The 26,912-nt window shown below is 40.0% G+C and overlaps 1 protein-coding gene across 1 annotated transcript; it reads right to left on the bottom strand.

The window, feature by feature from the left end:
* Positions 1–3,563: 3,563 nt before the first annotated feature.
* Positions 3,564–26,912, bottom strand: APOD (apolipoprotein D). The gene is made up of 4 exons (XM_006869414.1): positions 26,787–26,912; positions 20,244–20,365; positions 8,665–8,753; positions 3,564–3,799 (listed from the first exon to the last, which is right to left on the bottom strand). Exons 1-4 carry the CDS (start codon positions 26,910–26,912, stop codon positions 3,564–3,566), a joined length of 573 nt encoding a protein of 190 aa, XP_006869476.1.

Genomic DNA, 26,912 nt, shown 5'->3' with positions numbered 1-26,912 from the left:
ATCTTGCATCCCAGTGCCTGTCTCAAAAAAAAAAAAAAACTCCAAAGAGAGAGAAATGTAAGATTTCCAGTGTATTTACAGAAAACATAGCGCTACACAAGTATCTTTATTCACTGTCTAACTTTCACAGGCATACGAGGTTATTGAAAATACCATGGCTTGGGTCAGGGGCACCTTAGTCCTCAAGGTGACATCTTTGCTCTTGAACACTTTAAAGAGGTGTTGTGCAGCAGAATTGCCCAGTGTAATACGTTATTTGATTTCTTAACTGCTGCTTCCATGAGTGTTGATGGTTGATCTAAGCAAAATGAAGTCTTTGACAACTTCAATCTTTTCTTCGTTTATCTTGATGTTATTTATTGGTCCAGTGGTGAAGACTTTTGTTTTCTTAATATTGAGGTGCAACCCATACTGAAGACTGTGGTCTTTGATCTTCATCTGTGAGTAATTTAAGTCCTCTTTGCTTTGAGCAAGCAAGGTTTGTATCATCTGCATATTGTGGGATGTTAATGACTCTTCCTCCAACTCGGATGTTATGGTCTTCTTCATATAATCCAGCTTCTTGGATTATTTGCTCAGCATACAGATTGAATAAGTATGGTGAAAGAATACAACTCTGGTACATACCTTTCCTAATTTAAACTATTTGGTGTTCCTTTGTTCTGTTCTAACAGTTGTCTCTTGGTCCATGTACAGGTTCCTCATGAGCACAATTAAGTGTTCCAGAATACTCATTCTCTGCAATGCTGTTCATAGCTTGTCATGATCCACATAATCAAAAGCCTTTGTGTCGTAAATAAAGCACAGGTAAATATCTTTCTGGTATTCTCTGCTTTCAGCCAACATCCATCTGACATTAGCAGTGATAGCCCTCATTCCATGTCCTCTTCTGAATTTGGATTGAACCTCCGGAAGTTCTCTATCAATGTATGGTTTCAGCCATGTGTGAATTATCTTTAGCAAAATTTGCTTGCGTGGGATATTAATGATATTGCCCGATGACTTCTGCTGGGTCACTTCTCTTTGGAATGGGCACAAATATGACTGTCTTCCAGTTTGGGGCTATAAATAAAACTATGGTGGATATGTCTGTGTATACCTCTTCTCTTACATCTGGATTATATAAAATAATCTTTATATAGGGATTTCAGTTTTTGAACACCTTCAGGATATAAAATATAATGGGTATTTATTTGTTTGGAAAGTGTCTATTTGCTTTAAAATACTTAGGGAATAAAATTTGGGACGGGGGTGATAGTTGAAGCATGAATTATGTAATGTTGATGGCTATTATAGTTGATGGTGAGTAGGTGAGGGTCTATTACACTATTGTCTCTACTTTGCTATTTATTTCTGACTTCCCTTCTCTTCTTCCTGCTTCTGGTTTCTTTGTTGATTTTTCCTGTGTCTCCTTTAGATACATGGTACCCACAGAAAACATGCTGTTCTCTGAATTCCCAAACATTTCTTTTAGTTTCAGTTACTCCAGAAAGTTGTGACTTCATAGATTTCTTTTCATCCATCTCTCCACCCAGCCAGTAGTTCATTCACATTAAAAAAATAATAATTATATGACTTTTGTACTGTGTTGGCTTGCATGTTGCTACGATGTTAGAGGCAATGTCACTGGAATTTCAAATACCAGCAGGGTCACCCATTGTAGACAAGTTTCAGTAGGGCTTCCAGACAAAGACAGAATAGGAAGAAAGGTCTAATGATCTGCTTCTAAAAAATTAGCCACTGTAAACCTTATGGACCACAACAGAATATTATGTGATATAGACACATTATCAGGAAAGACTAGAAAAGGACATCATGGTTGGTTAACTAGAGGGTCAATGAAAATGAAGGCAATAATAAGATGAACCCCAACAATGGGCTCAAAGATACCAAAGATCATGAAAATGGTTCAGAGCAGAGCAACATTTTATTTAGTTACTCATAAGGTCACCAAGAGTTGGAGGTGACTCAATGGCAACTAACAACAAACAACAATCAGTATTAACTTATTTTGTACCATGGGAGGACTGACAGCTAACACTCTTAGGGATAATCGTACTTTAGATAAGTACTCTCTGTCTGGGGATGGAGTGGAGTGGGCAGAACTGGGGCCAGAAGGATTGACGGTCTTCTTAAAAATACTTCCTCCTTACCGCCTTCCAACCCAAAGATTTAGGAGTCCTGGTATGATGCTGTGGGATAATGCAAATTCAAACAGACCTCAAAGTCTGTTTGAACCACAAGTTGGCTGTACAAAGTCACCAGCAGCTCCTTAGAAACCCTATAAGGTGTCACCATGAATTTGAACCTACTCAGTGGCACTTAACAACAAGAATAACATCCCAAAGGTTTAAAGTCTTTGGGAATTTGGAATTAGAAGCTACATATTAGGTTATATTTATTTAGTTAATTGAAAATTGCACAAATTCAGATCCTGAAAATTTTGTTCCTTTTAGCATAAACTATTAGTCTCAAGTATACATGGAAATTAGTATTTTACATTCTTGTTGAGAAAGGCAGAAAGCTAATAAAGAGGCTTAGTTTCCTATTCATCTCCTAACACATTTGTATATTATAAATGCTGTGTGGGCCAAATGGAACTGTGGGGTGATAATTCTGAGGTCTTTGTGATTTTACTTGTCCCAAGGTGGCTCCTTGCTCCCTGAAATTGGAACCCCCAGAGGCGTGACTGTGCAGCACTGTGGCCACCCACGTCTTGGAGAGTTGAGACTGTGTTGGAGCTCCCTCCCACAACACCTTCCACATGGTTCAACCTGTGCACTCATCACATTGGATTGTAAATGCATTTTTACTTGCCTTCCTTTCTTACCAGACTGTGAGTTTCTGGGAGGACAGAGATTCATTTTCAATGCCTGGAATGAAGTTGAACCTTAGTAAATGCCAATATAATGAAAAACATGCACGCAAAAAAGTATTTTCTTTTAAAAAGCTCTGTATTTTCTTCTCATGGATGCTCTACTTTGCACAGACCTCAAGATAGTCCCATTCTTCAGCTTGACTCTGAGGACCTTCTGATGTGAAAGAGAAAGTTCGAAGGAAACTGCCTGTGGATGGCTCAAAAACCCCAAAGAGATGGGTCCCCAAAGAAGTGTCTACTGCAGGATGGAGATGCCTAGATTCAGGTCTCCCAGAATATGCCTTTGTCATCAACAGAAACAGGATTGTTTCCTTTAAACAAGGACAGTTCAGTGCTTAGTTTTTTGTTGTTGTTTTTTTCAACGTAACTGCTTAAGGATTTTCAAAGCAGAAGCTTATAAATAAAAGTCTACAATAATTAACACAGTTCTGAATCTACTGTTAGTACAGTATGTTTTATTTGATGAGAGGGCTTTATTACTAAGCAAGTAAGGTAACAAGGTGGCACACAGCTAAGTATTTGGACAGACTTTTCTTGAATTCCCCTCCAGTGGCTTCTATTGTCTGCCTTGCCTTCTGGTATTTGAAATGGTTCATCATGGTCGGTTCCTTGGCTTTCATGGGAGTGGGGGAAGTAAAGCAAAGGAAATAATGTGGCGTGGACCCAGCTTTCCTTTAGAGCCTTGTTACAGGAAGTCGGGGCAGTTCACTTGATCTGTGATGGTCATTTTATCGATTGCAATGTTGTTAGAAGTCAGGATATCTTTAAGATAGGTCACTGTTTCTGGAGGGAGATAAGGGTTTCTTCCTAAGATCCAGACATGATCCATGTGAAAAAGCCAGATGAACGTGGTACAGGCATATACGAGGCTATAGTTTTCATAGTCAGTGGCCAGGACCCAGTATGGTGCTGATGGCATCACTAAGAACCAGAGGAGAACAGCATTAGAAAGGACCAGCACAAGAGAAACCTTCATGTCCAGAACCCTGGAAGCCAGGCTCTGAAGTCCTATTTTTCTTACATCAGTGGTTCTGATTTCATGTTTGAGTCACCAAGGCACTTAAAAACTACTAAGCTCATATCCCTAGATTCTGAGTGTGTGTGGTTGGCTTTTTTTTTTTTTTTTAATTCCTAGTGATTCTAATGTGTAGCCAGAGTTAAGAACTTTTGTTTGGATCCTTCCTCCCTGATAACAGGTTGATGTCTGGAAACCCAGTATAACTGGGGGTGGAGTGCAGAGGGTGGCATTCAACTAGATCTCTGAGACAGAAAGGCTGGTCCTGGTATGTGGAGTGGCTTCGAGAATGTAAGATCAGGGGCCCCAGGCTCTCTAGTCTGCACTGCTGAACTTCCTCCAGAACCTATCTAAAAGAGAAGGTAGAGCAAATGTTTTGCTTTCTTTTCCTGAATGACTTTTGACAATCTGTCCACACATAAGAATATGGTAAATTAATTGGTGACAGATTATATGCTCTTCTTCTTGTCTTTATTCATTGAATGACATCTATAAAGTGTGGAACGCTCAAGAGTAAAGGGGCCCGTAAGTGGAAAGATGGAGGATTTACCCTCTTCATCTGAATCCAGAAATTTCCTTGGACCCAAGGTCCAAGTCAAAAATTCAGAGCTCAGCTTGTTAAACAGTTAACTGGAAGACATACTCAAATGAGACAAGACAGTGCACTGATCCCGTATGAACAAAAGGTTTAGACATGTATTCAATGTATTCTGGGGTAATTTACTTTCCTGAGTTTTAAGCATTCTGAAAAATAATCTCTGTGTTTTCCAAGTCAAAATCAGATCTCAGTATTCAAGAAAGACCCTATGAAACTTTTGGAAAAATGAGATTTTGTGAGTGATTAGAGATTTTCTGATAGTCAAGTATCCAGCCGATCAATTACTAGGAGGCTCCTACCTCTGATTTTCTACTTGGAGGAAGTCTAGACAGAATCTTGGGTAAGAGTGCAAGGCTTAGATTGTGTGTTTCTTCTAGTTTACTTTATCTAGAACTGTTGCCTGCCTCACTCATGAGAGCATATGCTCATCATATATCCCCTATCATTGAATTTTGGCTGCTTTGCATTTTCCCACCTGGACTGAGAGCTCTTCAGCCATGAGAGAGTTGGGGAAAATATGTCTTTACTTCTTCTGGCAGCAGCATGATGCCTGGCTCTGCACACACATAGGCATGCACATCCAATCTTGTCTTCCTCTCACAGGGTCTATCTCTCAAGAAAAAAATTACCACGTATTTCCTCTTGAAATAGAACATTTACAAGTCTTTTTTCATTAAACCTTTAACAACCTCCTATTGTTTACAGAAAAACTTCAAACTCCCTAACTTGACATTTGAGGCCCTCCAATCTTACCTGAATTAAGAATATTCAGAGAGTGCTGAACAGAAAATTTCAAAAAGCAGCTTGAGAAGTCAAAGTCAAATATTATAACAAAATGTGCAAAGACTTAGAGTTAGAAAACTCAAAGGGAAGAATACATACCACATTCCTCAAGCTGTGGGAACTAAAGAAAAAATTCAAGCCTCGACTTGCAATATTGAAGGATTCTATGGGCAAAATATTGAATGATACAGAAAGCATCAAAAGAATATAGAAGGAATACATGGCGTTACTTTACCAGAAAAAGATGATCAATGTTCAGCCATTTGAAGAGGTAGTATATGATCAAGGACTTATGATATTGAAGGAAGACGTCCAAGGTGCACTGAAGGCATTTGACAAAATATAAGGGTCCAGGAACTGATGGAATACAAACTGAGATCTTTAAACAGACTGATACAGCACTGGAGGCACTCACTTATCTATGCCAGGAAATTTGGAAGACAACTACCTGGCCAACTGATTAGAAAAGATCCATATTGGTGCCCATTCCAAAGAGAGGTGACTCAGTGGAATGTGGAAAGCACTGGACAAAATCATTAATATTCCATACAAGCAAAATTTTGCTAAAGATTTTTAAAATGATTACAATCATATATCAACAGAGAACTTTCAAAAGTTCAAGCTGGATTCTGAAGAGGACATTGAAAAAGAGGGAATATCATTGCTGACATCAGATGGATCTTAGCTGAAAGGAGAGAATTCCAGAAAGATGTTTACCTGTGCTTTATTGACTATGCAAAGGCTTTCAATGTGGATCATGACAAGCTATGGACAACATTGCAAAGTATGAGTATTCCTGAACACTTAATTGTGTTCATAAGGAATCTGTACATGGACCAAGAGACAGTTGTTTGAACAGAACAAGGGAACACTTGATGGTTTTAAATTAGGAAAGGTGTGCACTAGAGTTGTATTCTTTCGCCATACTTATTCAATCTGCATGATGAGAAAATAATGTGAGAAGCTGGATTATATGAAGAAAAACATGGCATCAGGATTGGGCAAGATTCATTAACAAGCTGCGATATGCAGGTGATAAAGCCTTACTTGCTGAAAGGGACGAGGACTTAAAATACTTACTGATGAAGATCAAAGACCACAGTATGGGTTGCACCTCAATGAAAATAAAACAAAAATCCTCATCACTGGACTAATAAATAATATTAAGATAAATGGAGAAAAGACTGAAGTTGTCAAAGACTTCATTTTGCTTGGATCAACCATCAACACTCAAGGAAGCAGCAGTCAAGATATCAAACAATATATTGCATTATGCAAATCTGCTGCACAAGACATCTTTAAAGTGTTGAAACACAAAGACGTCAGTTTGAAGACTAAGGTGTGTCTGACCCAAGCCATGGTATTTTCAATAACCTCATATGCATGCAGAAGTTGGACAGTGAATAAGGAAGACCGTAGAAGAATTGATGCATTTGAGTTATGGTGTCGGAGAATATTGAAAGTACCATAGATTTTCAAAAGAACAAACCAATCTGTGTTGGAAGAAGTATAGCTGGAATGCTCCCTGGAAGCCAGGATATCCAGACTTCGTGTTTTATACTTTGGACATATTGTCAGGAGGGACCAGTCAGTCCCTGGAGAAGGATATCATGTTAGGTAAGGTGGAGGGTCAGAGAAATAGAGGAAGACCCCCAGCGAGGCGGACTGGCTGCTCCTAGAAGTGATGGGTCGAAATGTAGCAACGATTGTGAAATTGATGCAGGACCAGGCATCATAGGGTCACTATGAGTTAGTACCAACTCGATGGCACCTAACAACAACAGCCTTATCTTCAACTCCTTGTACCCTCTCATGATTTAGGCTTCTTTCTCCAGACTTTTTCTCATGCTGTGCCCTCCACTTGGTGTCCTGGTGTGGCACTGTAGGCTAAGCACTGGACTGCTAATCTAAAGGTTGGCATTTCAAATTCACCAGAAACCCTATATGGGGTCCTTGGAAACCCTATACAGGGTCACTATGAGTCAGAACCGACTTGACGGCACTTAACAACAACAACATACCTCACAAAGCCCAGTGCAAGTATGTAATCCCTCCAACCAGAATACAGTTCTCTCTCCTCTGTTTCCCGAACTAACAGCTTGTGTTTTTCTTTCAGCTCCTTTATCAGGTTTCCTTTGGTAGGTTTTGCACATAATATTTGACCTTCATTTCCATCCTCAACTCAGATCAGTGTTACGGATCAAAATAATTGAGAGCTTGGAGACCTATGTTCTAGTCCCAATTCTGCATGTCATTAGTTCAGAGGCCCTGAATACATCACCCAGATTTCCTGGGCTTCCATTTCCTCCTCTGTAGAGTAACAAGCAAGACTAATGTTTACAAAGCCCTTTGCAGTTACAGGTGCAAGCTAGTTTATCTTCATAAAACTGGAGAGTTATTCCTGGCTTCTACATGTGAAGTTAGTTGTTTATACTCAGACATGTGAGAAAAATACCTTTCCTTTTCCTCCATAAAGTAAGAACTTCCTCTCTTTCCCATCTGTAGGAACTTGATCTTTGGTGATGGTAGGAGTGATTCCGGTTGCAGCTGGGGGCAAGGGGTTTCTGAGCACAGGAGAAAGCCTCACATATCTGAGCTGAGCTTTCTAGTTTACATCAACAATAAAACTCATATCTGGAGTTTTCTCTGTTGCCCATGTCCATTCCTCAGCTCAGAGGACAAATGGCTGTGGTTAAATATCTCTTTGGAATCCCAGCAATGTGACTAGAAAGTGGTAGAGCCTGAACTCAAACTTGCTTCACTCTAACTGTCTCTTGTCTTCGAGCTTTGGCACATGGTAGTTTTGCTGCTGCTGCTGCTCCTGATGGTTGTGTGCCATGGAGTCGGTTCCGACTCATACAGACCCTGCATAGGGTTACCAAGGCTATACATTTTTACATGAGCAAAAAGCCTCATCTTTCTCCTGCAGAACAGCTGGTAGTTTCAAACTGCTGACCTGGAGGTTAGCAGCCCAATTCGTAACCACTATGCTATACTAATTTGAGGGGTAGGGAGCATCAGTTCCCTCGGGAAACTTGTCTTTCTTTCCCCATCAAGACTGACTGGGATCTCTAACAGCTCATTCCCTGTGTGCTCCCATCTGCATGCTCCCTATGGAAACACTGACTGTTGTTTTAATATATAAATTGGAAACGCCTGGGTCCTTATTAGTATCTACATTTGGATGTTTAAGCTTCATAAGGACAGGGTCGTTGCAGCTTTAGTGTCGTTTATATCGACACTGTCAGTCATGCATCTTCATGCCGTAGGTGCTTCACAAATGACTATGGCTAGAGTGGGTGACACCCACATGTGACAGGAGTGCTGCAGCCCAGGCACTGGCCTTCAGGATCCTGCCCTGGAAATCTCCGGAAAGAAGTGGATACTCACACCAGAAATACTTGACTCCCAACTTGGCGGGCTCTGTGAGGTTGGCCTGAGTGGCCTCACCTTCCATCTGATTCAGTGTTCCATCAGGTCTGCAATGAGTTCAAAAACAAAAAGAAGAATAACAAAACTTGAACTTACTGAAAGCCCAAAAACAATGAAAGGCAAGGTCTGTGATGTTAAGGGCCATGGCCGCCAGCACTGTGATTTTGGTGAAGAGAGGCTCTTGAAGGAGGTCCTACTCCCTGTCCTTACCTTTGTGAAGGTCTCTGAGCTCAATGCAGAGGAAGACAGTCTTGAGATGATAGTAAGCAACAATTAGTGTGCTTGTTGTTGTTGTTAAGTGCCGTCGGGTTGGTTCCAACCCATAGCAACCCTGTATAGGGTTTCCAAGTCTGTATCTTTACAGGAGTAGAAATCCTCATCTTGAGTAGAAAGCCTCATCTTTCTCTCACGGAGCGGCAGCTGGTAGCATGCTTAAGGACTAAATAATGTGCTAGGTACTTCTTATACTGTTTTTTGACCTGTGTGCAATGCTTTCAATTTCTAAAGAAAGAGAGACTGAGGCAAGGGCATGAAGTGACTGGCTTACAAGTTTTCAAGAGGGAGCCTAGTTTCAGATGGGGCGGGAGAAGTTAGAATCTCCACTGAGTGGTTTCCAATCTGTCTAGACAGGGTTGGTGAAAGGAGACAGAGATAAGACTCTTGTGGTTCAATAGTGAATAATTACTATCAGGATTGATTGTGAATATTGCAAATGTAAATATAGACATTTTGTAACAAAAGGAGGGGAGTGGCTGATCTTTCAGTCTAGGAATGGAGGACCCTGAGCCCATCAAGGAAGAAGAGAGGAGTGCGGGACCCTATCCAGAGAAGCAGTGATGCCAGAGATGGAGGCAGAGATGATGATGTGGAGAGATAGAGCAGCTGGGGACTCTGGACTCAAGGAAGGAGAGGGGCTGTGAGCTGGTGGCCGGGGGGCAGGCTTGCAGGGCATACCCTTTGGTTGTGTGAATGGTTATATATCCCTGAGTGCTTCAGTGTTTATCCAACAAAAAAACAACAACACACAAAACAAAACAACAACAGAGGGAATGGAAGCAAATGCTGTTGAATGATGACACATGGAGGGGATTGAAATCATTGCAATGAAACAAAATACAGTAGAATGAATGTAAAGCTGATGCTCTTCCAGATAAATTGTCATTCAATTCATAATAAAAACTTGAAAAAAAAGAGAGAGAGAGAGCGAGTGAGAGAGGAGGAAACAAATATAAAAGCAAAAAACAAATAAGTTTTTCTTTTTCTTTTTTTTTAAATGAGAAGGTGCCAAATGGAAAAAGAACCAATTTAAGTACTGAAAAGAATGAAACAAAGAGAACTGAGGAGAACTGAGATCTGCCAGCTTTTCCTCTTCTTTGGGTCCTAGTGACAACATGTGATATGATCTATCACATGAAGGAGTTTATATACTTTACCTCTGAGCCCTCTTCCACTTCACAGGCCTATGATTGAGTGTGGAAAATTTTGAGGTGGGCCAGGCAAAAGTAGGTGGTGAGGACAGGTTTACTTTTTTTCAATGATTCTCAAATGTATTCTAATAGCAGACATGTTATATGTGAAGAAACATGTAGCTTGCAATTGATGCTATAAGTAAAATACTGGTATGTTTGAAATTGATGGTGTCTTTGTTGTTGTTAAGTGCAGGTCTGACTCATGGTGACCCTGTATAGGGTTTTTGGGGAGCGGCTGGTGAGTTTGAACCACTGAACTTGCATTTCAAACTGACCTTGTAGTCTAGTACTTATCCTACAGAAGCACTCCAGTGGTGTCTCAGAGTAAATGAAATGTCTTTCTCTTTATTGAAGGGACTTGACCCTGTTTCTGGATAATTCCTAATGACCCATGAACCTGGGGGACAAGAGGTCTGGGGATGGAGGCAGTGCTCAGACATCAGGATGCTCTTCCCATGAGCTGTCTGTCCATCAGTCCCAGAGGAGGGGAGCAGGAAAACAAAAGGTAGAGCAACAGCATGTGTTAGAAAGTCAGGAAACGATGGTTAGTGATGATAGGTGTCCTAGAAACAGACAAGGTGAGGGAGGTTGGGAAATGTACTCACTGTGTCCCCCCACCAGGAACTCAGGTACCTCAGAAGGTGGTCTATATGTAACTCACCAACAAAATATAGTCTGTTCCTAATGTACTCTGTTTTCACTATCCTTTATGTTTTACTTCTGAATAGTTTTCAAAACACCAGCTTCTGATCAGAAAAAACATCACAACTTATTCATGGGGAAAATGCATTTGCATTTTCAAGTGTAGCAGTAAACTAACAATAATCACTTATATTTGTTAAATTGTTATTACCTGCCAAATACTATTCCAAGTGCTTTACATTTATTACCTAATTTAATGCTCAAACAGTATTATAGAAGTAGGTTCTATTATTGTTGTCACTGTACAGATGACCAAACTGAGGTCTAGAGATTTATATTAACTAAACTAAGGTCCCATAGGTAGCAGTGGCAGAACCAGGGTTTGAAGTCAGGCACCTGTTAAGTCCTAACTCTTCAGCTTGCAATCCTGTGCCAGCATTTTGGTCCCTAGTCTCTGAAGTAGTTAAGTGTATTCCCCGTTCAGATCTGTTTATTCTGATCTTCATGGAAAGAGAAAACGACACCATTTTCCTGAGCTAACAGAACCTTTCCTATATGCTCTTGTGTCATAAACAGTTGAAACCCTAGAGGCAGCAACTGGATTTCTCAGATGAATTATCAGCAACTATAGTTATAAGACAACTCCCAGCAAACTCCAAAGGGGAGGAATCTCACGGGCTTCAGGGTCCATACCACTGTCTGACTTAAGGTCTTAGAATGGGAGAAAATATTTTAACTGAAGTCATTGCAACTTTGAAGGCCTAGATAATCACTTTGCAACCTTTTGTTGTGTCTGCATCTCAATTCTTGGAGCCCTTCCCAGTCTCTGAAATGAGTTGGAGTTTTCCTTCTTTGGTTTATCTAGGCCAGAGAGTCAACAATCACTGTGTTGTGACTCACAAGAAGGATAGTAAATAATGGGATGGTCTTTCTGAGCTCATGAAACTTCCAGACTGGGCTGTAGTAGTTTCCTTAGAGTTGAAAAAGTTTTCAGATCCTATAGGATACAGGAAAGACACTCTTTGATTCTCAGCTCAAGAGAAGTCTTTTCTTTGAAATGTCTTCTCTATTTTATTTCTACTTGGGTGGAAATCCAAGTGTCAATACATGACACTTGAACAAGGTACTTCAACCTCTTTGCACCTCATTTATAAAAATGTGGTTAATAATAGTATCTACCTTGGAATTTTAATGGGAATATATATACATACACACACACACACATATATATATATATATTCCTGGTATGGTGCTGTAGGATCAGCTCTGGTCTGTAAACCACGGTCAGTGGTTCAGACCCACCAGTGGCACCTCAGAAATCCTGTACAGGGGTGCTATGAGTCACTATGAATTGTTATTAAGTGCTATTGAGTGAGTTCTGACTTGTAGCAACCTATATAAGGTTTCCAAGGAGCAGCTGGTGGGCTTGAACCACCAACCTTTAGTTAGTAGTCCAGTATGTATCCTACAGCAAATCCTACATATTTGGATTCACTGTAGGATAAGTACTGGACCAAAGGTCAGTTTGAACTGCAAGGTCGGCAGTTTAAGCTCACCAATCACTCCTTGGAAACCCTATATAAGGTTGCTATGAATTGGAACTGACTCACCAGCATTTAACAACAACAGTGTGGTGCTATGGGATAAGTGTTGGACCACAAGGTCAGTTTGAACCACAGGTTTAGTGGTTCAAACTCACCAGCCACTCCTCAGAAACCTTACATAAGGTCGCTATGAGTTGCAATTGACTCAATAGTACTTCACAACAACAACAAGTATATACATACATATATTGCTGTTGATGCTTGAACAATACAGGTTTGACCTGCATATGCCTACTAATATGTGTATTTCAATAAATACATTGGAAAGTTTTGGGGAGATTTGTGACAAATTGAGTAAAGTAGCAAAAGAACCACATAGCCTAGAAGTTACTGAAAAATTTAAGAAAAAGTTACATATGTCATGAATACATAAAATATATGTAGATACTAGTCTATTTTTATCATTTACTACCATAAAATGTGTACAGATATATAGTAAAAAGTAAAACTTTATCAAAACCTATGTACACAAAGAGACTGTACGTGGTGCCATTTGCAGTCAAGACAAATGTAAAGATGCAGTATTAATTTATAAATGCATAAATTAACTGTAATATATGCTGTACTAGCTCTGGTAGCATAGTGGTTACGAATCGGGCTGCGAACTTTAAGGTCAGCGGTTCAAAACTACCAGCTGCTCCGCGGGAGAAAGATGAGGCTTTCTACTCCCGTAAAGATTTACATCCTCGGAAACCCTGTACAGGGTCTCTATGGGTCGGAACCGACTCAATGGCACTTAACAACAACAAGTAATAACATCATCGTCAGCTCCTGTTGCTATTTTGGTGAGCTCGTGTGTTATAAATATTCACTTAAAACACTGTGTGACACTAATAATCTCTGTGTGAACAGTTGTCTATCCAGTACATTGTGTTTCACAGTAAAAACTGAACTCTCAGTTCATGCATATTTTTTATCATGTTTACTGCAATACTGTAAACATTGATTAATATCATGGGACCCATATGAAATGCCACTACAGATGCTGCAAGTGCTCCCAAGAAGCAGAGGAAATTCATGACATTATAAGAAAACATTGAAACAGACTGAGCTCGGGTTGCCTGTCATTTCAAGATAAATGAACCTGGTGAAAGGATCATTCTTGAAAAAAAAAAAGAAAAGGAAATTCATGAAGCCATCACTGTAGTTATGCCAGCAGGTGTGAAAACCTTGCACTTTTTGAAAAATACTCTTTTATCTCTTATTGAAAATGTAGCTTTCATGTGGATTTTTATAAGAAAGGCGTACCTATAGACTCTTCTATGATTCAAGAAAATGCAAAGTCAGTGTACAGTTTAAAGCAAAAGCAAAGTGATGGTCCTAAAGCTGGGGAACTTACTGCCAGAAAAAGATGAATTTATAATTTTAGAATGAGGTTTGATTTAAAAAAATGTCAAGCTAACAGGAGAAGCAGCTTCTGCTAACCAAGAGACAGCAGATAAATTCCCAGACTCCATTAAGAAAATCATTGAGGACAATGGATACCTGCCTGCACAGGATTGTAATGCAGATGAAAGTACCCTACTATGGGTGGTAGGGGAGAGCCCACAAAGGACATAAGGAAGAAAGGTGAGCAATAGGATTTAAGGCAGGAAGGGACAGGCTAACTCTACTGTTTTGTGAAAACGCAGTTGGGTTTATGACTAGGATTGCACTTATCTATAAAACAATTAACACTCAAGCTTTGAAGGGAAAAGATAAACACCAGTTACCAGTCTTTTGGATACACAACAAGAAGGCTTAGATAATGAGATCGCTTTTATTGAACTGGTCCCATCTATGCTTTGTCCCTATAGTCAGGAAGCTCCTTGTCATTAAAGTTCTATTGATATAGGACAATGCCCCTGGTCACCAAGAGCCATATTATTCCAACACCAAAGTGGTCTGTTGTTGTTAGGTGACATCGAGTCAGTACCGACTCTTAGCGACCTTATATATAAAGCGGTCTGTTGTTGCTGTTGTTAAGTGCCATCGAATCGGTTCTGACCCATAGCAACTCTATACAGGGTTTCCGAGGAGTGACTGGTGAGCTTGAACCACCAACCTTGCAGTTCAAATGGCTTTGCAGTCTGGCACATTAATCTACAGTGCCAGTAAAGTGGTCTACTTGCCCCTAAATGCAACATCTCTAATTCAGCCTCTAGATCAAGGAGTCTAAGGACCTTTAAGACTCATTACACATGGTATTCTATGGAAATAATTGTTTACACTATGGAAAACAACCCCTACCGAAAGAACATCATGGAAGTCTGGAAGAATTTCCCCATTGAAGATGCCATTATTGTTATATCAAAAGCCATGAAAGTCATCAAACCTAAAGCATTAAATTCCTCCTGCTGGAGAAAATGGCCAGCTGTTGTGCATGATTTTATAACAGTATTTCCAGCAGAGCCAATCAAGGAACTCATTAAAAGGACTGTTGTTGTTAGGTGCCATCGAGTTGGTATTGACCCACACTGACACTACGCACAGCAGAATGAAACACTGCCCGGTCCTGGGCCAACCTCACTACTGTTGCCACGCTTGAGTCCATTGTACTGCCACTTTGCCAGTCCATCTTGCTGGGGTTCTTCCTCTTTTTCTCTGACCCTCCAACCTAACCAAACATGATATCCTTCTCCAGCGACTGGTCCCTCCTGACAATAAGTCCAAAGTATGAGAGATGAAGTTTAGCCATCCTGGCCTCCAAGGAGCACTCTGGCTGCACTTCTTCCAACAGAGATCTATTGGTTCTTTTGGAAGCCCATGGCACGTTCAATATTCTCCCCCAACACCATAACTCAAAAGCATCAGTTCTTCTATAGACTTCCTTACTCACTGTCCAGCTTTTGCATGCATGTGAAGTTATTGAAAATGTCATGGCTTGGGTCAGGTACACCTTAGTCCTTAAGCTGATATCTTTGCTCTTCAACACTTTAAAAAGTTCTTGTACAGCAGATTTGCCTAATGCAATATGTCATCTGATTTCTTGACTGCTGCTTCCATGAGTGTTGATGATTGATCCAAGAAGAATGAAGTCAACTTCAATCTTTTCTCCGTTGATAAAACTGTTGTTTATTGGTCCAGTGGTGAGGATTTTTGTTTTCTTAACATTGAGATGCAATCCATATCGAAGGCTGTGCTCTTTGATCTTCATCAGTAAGTATTTTAAGTCCTTTTCACTTTTAGTAAGCAAGGTTATATCATCTGCATTTGCAGGTTGTTAATGAGTTTCCGCCAATCTTGATGCCATGTTTTTCTTCACATAATCTAGCTTCTCAGATTATTTGCTCAGCATACAACCCTGTAGCACACCTATCTTAATTTCAAACCATTCAGTGTTCCCGTGTTCTGTTCAATGTCCATATACAGATTCCTCATGAGCATAATTAAGTGTTTTGAAATACTCATACTTCTCAATGTTGTCCATAGCTTGTCATGATTCACATAATCAAAAGCCTTTGCACAGTCAATAAAGCACAGGTAAACATCTTTCTGGTATTTGCTTACAGGCAGGATCCATCAGACATCAGCAATGATATCCCTCGTTCCACAGCCTCTTCTGAATCTGGCTTGAACCTCTGGAAGTTCTCTGTCATTGTATGCTTGCAGCTGTTTCTGTATTACCTTTAGTAAAAATTTCTCACATGGGATATCCAAGATACTGTCCGATGATTTCCGCATTCTCTTGGGTCACTTGTCTTCAGAATGGGCACAAATATGGATCTCTTCCAATCAGTCAGGCAGATAGTTGCCTTCCAAATTTCTTGGCACAGATGAGTGAGTGTCTCCTATGCTGCCTCACTTTCTTGAAATATTTCTATTTTTATTCCATTTTTTATTCCATTCCTGGTGCCTTGTTCTTTGCCAATTCCTTCAATGCACCTTGGACTTCTTCCTTCAGTATCGTTGGCTCTAGATCATATGCTACCTCTTGAAATGGTTAAACATCAACCATTTCTTTTTGGTACAGTGATTTTGTGTATTCCTTCCATCTTCTTTTGATGCTTTCTGCATCATTAAATAATTTGCCCAGAGAATCCTTCAGTAACGAAAGTCAAGGCTTGAATTTTTTCTTCAGTTCCCCCAGGTTGAGAAATGCTAAACATGTTCTTCCTTTTTGGTTTTCTCATTCCAGATCTTTGCATATTTGACTTTGTTGTAATATTTGACTTTGTCTTCCCCAGCTGACCTTTGAAAATTTCTGGTCAGCTCTTGTATCTCCTCATTTCTTCCATTTGCTTTAGCATCTCTACACTGGAGAGCAAGTTTCAATGTCTTTTTTGACATCTGTTTTGATCTTCTCCTTCTTTCTTGGCTTCTTAATGTCCTTTTGTTTTCTTCCTGTATGATGTTCTTGACATTATCCCACAACTCTTCTGGTCTTCATACTTTAGTGTTTTATTGTATCAAATCTGTTCTTCAGATAATCTCCCAATTCAGGTGGGATATATTCAAGGTCATGTTTTGGATCTCGTGGATTTGTTTTCATTTTCTTCAGCTTCAGTTTGAATTTGCATATGAGCAATTAATGGTCTATTCCACAATCTGCTCCTGGCCTTTTTTTGACTGATGATATGGAGCTTTTTCATCATCTCTTTCTGCAGATGTAGTCAGTTTGATTTCTATGTATTTCATCTGGTGAATCCATGAGTATAATCATCTCTTATGCTATCTAAAGAAGATATATGAAATGAACGAATCTTTGATTTTGAAGAATTCTATCATGCGATCTCCAGCATCATTTCTATCACCAAGGCCATATTTTCCAACCACTGATCCTTCCTCTTTGCTCCCAACCTATGCATTCCAATCACCAGTAATGATCAATACGTCTTGATTGCATGTTTGATCAATTTCAGCTTGAAGAAATTGGTAGAAGTCTTCTATTTCATCCTCACTGGCTTTAGTGTTTGGTGCGTAAATTTGAATAATAGTGGTATTAACTGGTCTTCCATATAGGTGCACAGATATTATCCTGTCACAGACAGCATTGTACCTCATGACTCATCTTGATTAGTTTTTGACGATGAATGCAACACCATTCCTCTTCAATTTGTCATTCCCGGCATAGTAAACCATGTGGTTGTCAGATTCAAAATGGCCAATACCAATCCATTTCATCTCACTAATGCCTAAGATATCAATGTTTAGGCATTCCATTTCATTTTTGACAATTTCCTATTTTCCTAGATAAATACTTCGTACTTTCCATGTTCTGATTATTAATGGATGTTTACAGCTTTTTCTCTTCATTTTGAGTTGTGTCCCATCAACAAATGAAGGTTCCAACGACTTTACTCCCACAGGCTTTACTCCATTCAAGTCATCACAGTCAACTCTACTTTGAGGTGGCAGCTCTTTCTCAGTCACATTTTGAGTGCCTTCCAACCTGAGGGACTCATTTTCCAGCACTATATCTGATAGTGTTTCTCTGCTATTTATAAGGATTTCAGTGACTAAATATTCGGAAGTAGTTCATCTCTCCTTCTTCCTAGTCTGTCTTTGTCTGGAAGCTCATCTTAAACCTGTCCACCATGGGTGACCCTGCTGGTATTTAAAATACCCATGGCATAGCTTCCAGAATCACAGCAACACACAAGCCACCATAGTACAATAAATTGACAGATGAGTGGTGGGAAAGAGACTTGGATATGGCAAAATAATGCAGATGGGGTCAGGGGAAGAGTTTTAAGAAATGGATCTTGGAGGACTTCAAGAAGTAATAGACACCACACCCAAGGGATTAGCAGAAGACTCCTTGATGGAGGTGAGTGCTTCAGACCCAGAGTTATGACCATGAAGAAGATGTATAAGCAGCAGTGCCAGAAACCAAATTGACTTCAGACAATCTGGCAGAAGGGTTCTGATGACTCAAGACTGCTTTTGACTTCTTTTATATTGTGGACCCTTCTGTGATATTGGCATTAGAACTAAAGCAAATGGTGGAAGAAATAATGGTACCATATACGAACATTTTTATAGAAATGAAAACACAAAAAGGTCCAACCGAAATTGCCATGCAGTTCTGTAAAGTTATACTGAGTATGCCTGCCTCTCCTCTGTCAACCCTGAGGCCCAAAACCAACTGCTCTTCTTCCACTTCTTCCTCAGCCTATTCAATAAGAAGATGATTCATCTTATAAACAGATGATGTAAACTTATGCTGTTGATACATACAGTACTGTAAATGTATTTCTCTTCCTTATGGTTTTCTTAATAACATTTTCTTTTCTCTAGCTTATTTTATTGTAAGAGTACAATTTATAATGTAATATCAAAAATATGTGTTAGCGTGACCTGGCCCCAATGAATGGATGATCAGAACTCAACCAGGAGAAGAAAGAAGAGGGAAAAAAAAGAGAGTGATCTGATACAATTTGATGAACTTGACCTACACCTATGGATGCAGTAACCCAAAATAGGGAACAAATCCTTACAGCAAGAAACATTCCACCCACTCCATACACAGAGTAGACAGAGATGGGCAACTTGGACATTGGATACTCAAATGGGGTGGGGGTGGGGAGACTACAAAGGCAAGAAGTGACTGGCTTACAAGTTTTCAAGAGGGAACCTAGAGCTAGGGGGCATGGAGGAAGGCAGAACCTCCAGTGAGTACTATCCAATCTGTCTAGGCGGAGCTGATGAAATGAAACACAGAAGGGTCACTTGTGATACAATAGTGAATGATTGTTATCAGGACTGATTGTGAGGGTTGGAAATGTAAAGGTAGATGTTTTGTAGCAAGGAAGGGAGTGCAGCGATGCGAGGCAGGGAGCGTAGGGGGCGGGTTTATAGGGTATACCCTTTTGTCAGTTGATGATGCATGGAGGGGATTGGAACCATGGCAGTAAAACAATATACGGTAGAATGAATGTAAAACTAAAGTTCTCTCATGTAAAATATCATATAATTCACAATAAAACATGAAAAAAAATATGTGTTAGTAGACTGATTATGTTATTTGTAAGGCTTCCGGTCCACAGTACACTATTAGTAGTTAAGTTACTGGGGAGTCAAAAGTTCTACATAATTTTTTATTTCATGGGGGATTGGCACCCCTGACCTCACACTATTCAAGGGCCAAGTGTATGTATAAACATATATGCATTTGCAAAGAATTGTGCCTTGAACATTGGAAATGCTTAATAAATATTCGTTACTGTTATCTTTGTTGATTGTGGGTGTGTGTGAGAATTCTTAGTTGGGGCTCTTTTTAAATTTATGTTTTCTTTCCAAAGTTTGACTCTTTGGATCAAATATCAATCTGTTAGACATTTTCAGTAATGTACTTCAGAAACATACACTCCTATAGAATAGTCTGTTCACATATCATAGAGTGTAACTGTATGTATTGGACTCTTGCTTGTTTAAGGAAGGCTTTTTAATAGTTAAAGCCATTCAGAAATGTAATAAGCTGTCATGGAAGTCAGTGAGCTCTCAACTCTTGGAAGTGTTCAAGGCTGAATGTCCTTCTGCCAGTAGATTTTTATAGAGAGGCTTTTGCTCTTGTTTGGAGCTCAGACAAAATGATCCCTCATGTCCTCTTTGCTCTTTGCAATGAGAACAGGAATACTGGCCAGTTATTTTACAGTTGATTCCCTAAAGTTTCACACAGGGCTTAGTAAACAACAGGTGCTCAACCAATGGTTATAGAATTAACCCATTGCCTGTCCCTGTGCCTGAGTGCTTTCATTTTAGGACCTGCAGGGAGCAAGCCACCCAGCCCCAACACCCTGCACATGTTCCCTGAACTCATCTGCAAGGACACAAAGTCGCTCCAGGACAGCACTCTGCTGGCCAGGTCAGGAATGTGGTCTTTAAGACCACAGCCACTCACCCCATCTCCTGGTTTATCACTTTGATGTTTCCGTTTTCCATTAGTGAATAGTTGGCTTGGATGCAGCTTCCCTTCTCAAAGCTCACTGGGATCTTCTCAATTTCGTACCATTTTCCAAGATACTGCAGAGACAACAAAAAGCAGAGCAAAACCCTATGGCTCTCTGGGGACCTGTAACTCTTCCCCATTGTTGTCTTTCAGAAGCAGAGCTGTTTCCTGGGGGAAGCAGGCAAAATGGGCTGCATTGTTTCCAGTGGCAACCACAGCAAGATATTGATTCAAATGGGAATAAAGTGAGTTGAATGTGTGAGCATTCGTTGAATGCCACCTTCTGTTATATAAAGCGCTCTTTATTTAGATGTATTCTCAGTGTCCTCTTATCGTCAGCCAAAATCTATGATAAACTCTAAATTCTTTGAAATTTAGAGGGGATTGGTCTGGCTGATCTAAGGGGCCTTCTACCTTAAACACTTTTAATTCTACAAGGGATCTTTGAATTTTGTGCACAGTCAGATTATTTTCACTGTGGGGAGCTAGGACTCCAGGGATAGTTGAACTCTTCTCAAATGACCTTTCACAGGGATTTAGTAACAAAAGCTTTTCAGGGGATTAGGATTTAGAACATCTGTATCATTCTTCCACAGAATACTTGCTCTCCGTTCATAACTTCAGGTGTACATAGTCAACTTTAAAATATGTATGCATCTGTGGAGGTAAAGGGGAAGGAAACAGGCCTTCTCATACTTCTGAAAATTGCCTTGCCTAGTTGCTGTTAAGTGTCATAGAGTCAGTTCTGACTCACTCGATGTGGATCCTGTATAGGGTTTCCAAGGAGCGGCTGGTGGGTTTGAACCATTGACCTTGTAGTTAGCAGTCCAGTGCTTATCCTACAGCACCATACCAGGACTCCACCTTGCCTAGAGACTACACTAATTTACAGCTTCTGTGGAGAGTAATTTGGCTTAGTAATTTCACTTCTGGGAATACATCTTCCTGATCCAGGAAATGTTGTGTGCATATGGTTATTCATTACAGTCTTAGTTAGTAAAAGAGTGGAAACAGCCTACACGAACATTAGTAGGGAACTAAATATTCTTATAATAAATTGTTTTTACTGATTGTCATCAAGAGAGAAAGTGGAAACCAGAGCACAAGAATGGGATGGAAACTTTTGTGACTAGAATTTTGAAGTATATGAATATTTTTGCCTAGTTAAAATTTAATTGAAATTTACTCAACAAAACAAAATAAAAGAGATGTACCCATCTTCAAATCATCAGAACCTTAAGGAAGTATTTGGCAAACAAGTGGCAGTTTTCCCTTGGTTACATGACTCCTGGTTCAGATATGTTTGTTGAGTGTCCTGGATTTGATTCTAGTTAGTAGCAGACAGAGTGTGACATAGGACAGAGTAAAACTGCCCCATAGGGTTTCTTAGGCTGTATAGTTTGTGGGAGAACTCCTGGTGTGGTGCTGTATTTATGATAAACACTGCACTGCAATGTTGGTTTGAACTGCAAGGTTCATGGTTCGAATCCACCAGCTATTCCTTGGAAACCCTATTCAGGGTCATTATGAGTCTGAACCAATGCAACAGCACTTAACAACAACAGTCTTTATTGGAGCCAATAGCCAGATCTTTTTCTGCTGGTAGATTCAAACCCCCAGACTTTCATTGGTAGTCAAGCATTTACCATTGTGTCCCCAGGGATCATTTGCTTAAATATACTCACTCCCATGCTTAGGACCATAAACTTTCCACTCACTTGTTATTATCAAAGTACGATTCAAATTAAATTTACCGACTTTAACATTCATTTAAAACCCCAAAGAATAGGGTTAAAATTCAATGGTTTAAAAGGTATCCTCAAAAAATAAAAGTGATAAATCTGCATTTTGTACAGTATACTTAAAATAGCTCTATAAATGTCAGAGTTTAGTGCTCCACAATTAAAATGAAGGAAACATGCTTTTCCCAGAAAAGAGGAAATTCAGATATAGAAGATTAGTTTTTTTGTCATGCTCCCTCATAATCTTTTATTGTTTTTATTAAGGTCTATTAATATTTCAGAGTCCTGTCAATGGTACTTAACAACAACAACTATCAATATTTCAGTTTATCTGTTTATAGAGAATGCACTGCTTAAAAAGAGTTGTGGAAAAGAAGAAGTAAAACTATCTCATTTGTAAGAGGGTATGATTTGTATATAAAAAAACCCTAAAGAATTCACTAAAAAATTATTAGAAGTAATAAATGAGATCACCTAGATTAAAGGATTTGAAAAGAAAATTTGCTTTCAAGTAAAATCCAACTCAGCAAATCCAGATGGCACCAAGTAGAATGACTTTTTAGGGTTTTCTTGTTTGAAGTGTTTATGGAAGCAGAAAGCTAGGTCTTTCTTCTATGGGACTATCCGGTGGGTTCAAACTGCCAATCTCAGATCAGCAGTTGAGCAGGAACTATTTGTGCCATCTAGGGACCTCAAAGGGCAAAAAAATAAAAATTCAATTATACACATATACACTTGAACAATCTGAGAATTAAATTTAAAAACCCAGTTGCATTTACAATAGCATCAAAATATTACAATTTTTAGGGATAAATTTCATTTTGAAAAGTGCAAAACTTTGAAAACTACAAAACCTATGCAATGTTTTTGTATGCTTTATACATGGGTGTGTTATATACAAAAAATACAGTAATAGGACTGTGTGCTTCAGGCTTGAGGATAGGCATAGAGATCGATGGAATACAACTGAGAGGAAAGAAATAAACCCACATTTATAGCAAACTGATTTTCAACAAGATGTGGAGAAGTGGGAACCTTTATATATTGCTGAGGGAGGTGTAAAATGGTGCAGCTGTTTTGGAAAACACTCTAACCGTGTTTAAAGTATTAAAGGTGGCGTTTCCATAGGAGCTAGAAATTTCACTCCTAATACATTGTTGTTGTTAGGTGCCATTGAGTTGGTACTGACTTGTAGTGAGCCCATGCACAACAGAACAAAACACTGCCTGGTCCTGTGCCAACCTCACAATCGATGCTAAGCCTTTGCTGTTGCCACTATGATAATCCATTGGGGGCAGGGGGTTCTTCCTATTTTTCTCTGACCCTCCATTTTACCAAACATGATATCCTTCTCTAGGGATTGGTCCCTCCTGATATGTCCAAAGTATGAGAGATGAAATCTGGTCTTCCTGGCTTCTATGGAATATTCTGGCTGTACTTCTTCCAACACAGATTGGTTTGATCTGTTGGCAGTTCAGGGTACTTTTAATATTCTCCTCCAACACCATAACTCAAATGCATCAATTCTTCTACCGTCTAACTTATTCACTGTCCCACTTTAATATGCATGTGTTGTTGTTGTTTGGTGCCATCAAGTTGGTACCGACTCATAGTGACCCAATGCTCGGTCACTGGGCCAACCTCACAATTGTTGCTACGCTTGAGCCCATTGATGCTGTTGCTTTGCCAATCCATCTCGCAGGGGATCTTCCTCTTTTTCTCTGACCCTCCACCTTACCAAACATGATCTCCTTCTCCAGCGACTGGTCCCTCCTGACAATATATCCGAAGTATGAGAGACAAAGTTTGGCCATCCTGGTCTCCAAGCAGCACTCTGGCTGCACTTTTTCCAACACAGATCTATTGGTTCTTTTGGCAGCCCACGGCACTTTCAATATTCTCCTCCAACACCATAACTCAAAAGCATCAATTCTTCTACGGTCTTCCTTATTCACTGTTCAGCTTTTTGTTATTGAAAATACCATGGCTTCGGTCAGACACACCTTAGTCCTAAAAGTGACATCTTTGCTCTTTAACACTTGGTTGTTTAAACCTCCCCAGCAGCAGTGTGGAAGAAAGACCTGGGAATCTACTTCCATAAAGATTGTTATTTTTTTGTGCTGTCAAGTTAATTCTGACTCACAGTGACCCTATAGGATAGAGTAGACTGCCCCATAGTGTTTTCTAGACTTCAGTCTTTATGGGAACAGATCATTAGGTGTTTGCTCTCAAGAAGTGACTGGTGAGTTTAACCTGCTGACCTTCTGGGCTCCTTTCCCTAGAGATTACAGCCAAGAAAATCCTGTGGAGCTCAGTTCTGTTTTGAAACACATTGGTTCACCATGTGTCATTATAACAGTAACAGACATATAACCAAGGGAACTGAAAGCATATGCCCATAGAAACAACATGCAAAAAATGGAACTAACCCAAATGATGAGTGGATACAATGTGATATTATCCCTACAATAGAATATTATTTGACCATGTTGTTGTTGTTGTTGTGTTAAGTGCCGTCAAGTCGATTCCGGTTCTGTATAGGGTTTCCAAGGAACAACTGGTGAGCTTGAACCGCTGACCTTGCGGTTCAAACAGCTTTGCAGTCTGGCTCATTAACCTACAGTGCCACACCAGGACTCCTATTTGACCATGAGAAGGGTCAAAGTGTTGATATATGCTACAACATGGATGAATCATAAAAACATGCTAAGTGAAAGAAGTCTTTTTTTTTAAACACATATTGTAGATTCCATTTCTAGGAAATGCCCAGAATAGGCACATTTATACAGATTAAAAATAGACTGGTTTCCTAGGGCTGAGAGGGCTGGTGGAAATAAGGGAGCCTGTTACTAGGCATGGGGCTTCTTTTTGAACAGATGAGATGTCCTAAATTGGATTGTGATGGTTACATCATTCTGTGAATATACTTGTTATTGTTGTTGTTAAGTGCTGTCGGGTCAGTTCCGACCCATAGTGACCCTGTATAGGGTTTCTGAGGAGTAGCTGGTGAGTTTGAACTGCTGACCTTGCAGTACAAACAACTTTGCAGTCTGGCGCATTAACCCACAGTGCCAAACCAGTACTCCATGAATATACTGAAAGCTACTAAATTGGGCATTTAAATGGGTGAAGTGTACAGCATGTGAATTATATCTTACTTGAGTTGTTATTATTTTTTTTAATCCTGCTTTAATTCTCATAGAGCATTTATAAATGCAGCTCAATTATAATTTCCAGTGTCTTGGGATTGTTACCTAAAAAATAAAATGTTAAGTCAAATTCCTGTATATTTTCTGAAAAGATTCCTAAGGGCCACCAGGGTTATTTGAATAAAGAGGTCAATTCTTAAAAAAACATAGTGGTAAGTTGATGTAGACTTCAGCGTACTATATGTCACCTGTGTGAGCTCTCAGCCTTATTGATGGTACTCTACTCCTTCCCACCTTTCTCAGACTTCAAGTCTTTGTTCCTCACAACTCTACCTAGCCCCAACTCCTGGGAAGTCTCAACACTCATTCACATTGAGGTATGAGTAGCTATTAGCAATTCCATGCTAGTCTTACCAAGAATTATTGCTCCTAAAGAGAGATATAAACCTTCTTCTTAGGAGAGGAGATTGTAAAGACCAAGAGTCCAGACATGAATTAGCAGCAGTGGGAACCTTTGAGTCACATCCTGCCAAAGCTGACTCTTGCTGCCCTTTCTCACATACGAGTGCCCATAGGAAGGTTGGGCCTGACTGCCAGGAGGAAAGAACATATATGGGGGAACTAGCTCTGGTAGCGTAGTGGTTACGAGTCGGGCTGCCAACCTGAAGGTCAGCAGTTCGAAACTACCAGCGGTTCCGCAGGAGAAAGATGAGACATTCTGCTTGTGTAAAGATTTACATCCTTGGAAACCCTGTGCAAGGTCACTAATAGCCAGAATCGACTCCGCGGAACTTAACAACAACAACAACAACAAGTTATACTGAAACTTTTTTATTGCAGGTAACAAAGCACCTTGAAGAGTTTTGACTTCCCCTAGGTCCTGTTAGAGTAACCCTTGTGCAGCTGGCATTGTGGGAAGCCTAGTGTTGTTTTCCACTGTATATACTAGCTGTGTGACTTGTATAGATTACAAGATCTCTGACATTTCAAATTTTTCAACTTTAGAATCAGAACAATAGCATGGTGACAACTGCTGTTGACGCCTCATCCTGTAGCTCCTCTAAGTTTACCTCAGGCACGGTGGACATTTCCCTCACACACCACAGCTTCCCATCTCGACTCCTGGTATCTCCTTCTTTGACCAAAAGCTTTGCCAATGCCATGTCAATGTAAAGCCATCTGTCAGTGGGACAATCTGAGGGGCTTTCTACATGTTTCCTTGGAAGACTACAGCAGGATTGAGTCCCATTGTTCACTGGGTAACCCAAACCAATGATGAATACACCCTTTACTGCTTTTCTGCCTCCCCTGTCTCACTATCCACACAGGCTCACTCATGCTTAATGGGATCATCTTCCCCAAACCATCAGCCTCCAGTCATTGACTCAGAATCTGCTTTGGAGTTGCCTGCCACCAGCTGCTCCTCAGAAACACTAGACAGGGTCACTATGAGTTGTAACTGACTTTATGGCACTTAACAACAACAACAGCAATAAATGTCTGTACCACAGGCTTGCTGTGCTGAGGAAAGCAGAAAGGTAAAACTGAACTTTGTAGGGGCTTATTCCAACATCAAAACAGGAAACTTGAGCCTTTTACTACACCTTATTGACATCAAAATTTTCCTGCACGGGAGGATTCAGGCATTTTCCAGGATGAAATGCCTGTCCCTTTGCTGTACCCACGAAGAAGCCAGCCAGGGTGGAAAGCAGCAACAGCATAGGTGCCAT

Source organism: Chrysochloris asiatica, unplaced genomic scaffold (genome assembly GCF_000296735.1).
Source record: "Chrysochloris asiatica unplaced genomic scaffold, ChrAsi1.0 scaffold00130, whole genome shotgun sequence".
Classification (NCBI taxonomy): Eukaryota; Metazoa; Chordata; class Mammalia; order Afrosoricida; family Chrysochloridae; genus Chrysochloris; species Chrysochloris asiatica.
The sequence above is the reverse complement of the archived record's forward strand: the minus strand, read 5'-3'. Positions and strand labels throughout refer to the sequence as shown.

Excerpts from the sequence above, each read along its gene's own strand:
- APOD (XM_006869414.1), bottom strand. The coding sequence starts at position 26,912 with ATGGCACCTATGCTGTTGCTGCTTTCCACCCTGGCTGGCTTCTTCGTG. Across the intron at positions 8,754-20,243 it reads GTGATAAACCAGGAGATGGG|ACCTGATGGAACACTGAATC; the intron begins GTGAGTGGCTGT and ends AACTCATTGCAG. Across the intron at positions 3,800-8,664 it reads GGGAGTCAAGTATTTCTGGT|TGATGCCATCAGCACCATAC; the intron begins GTGAGTATCCAC and ends TCTGGTTCTTAG.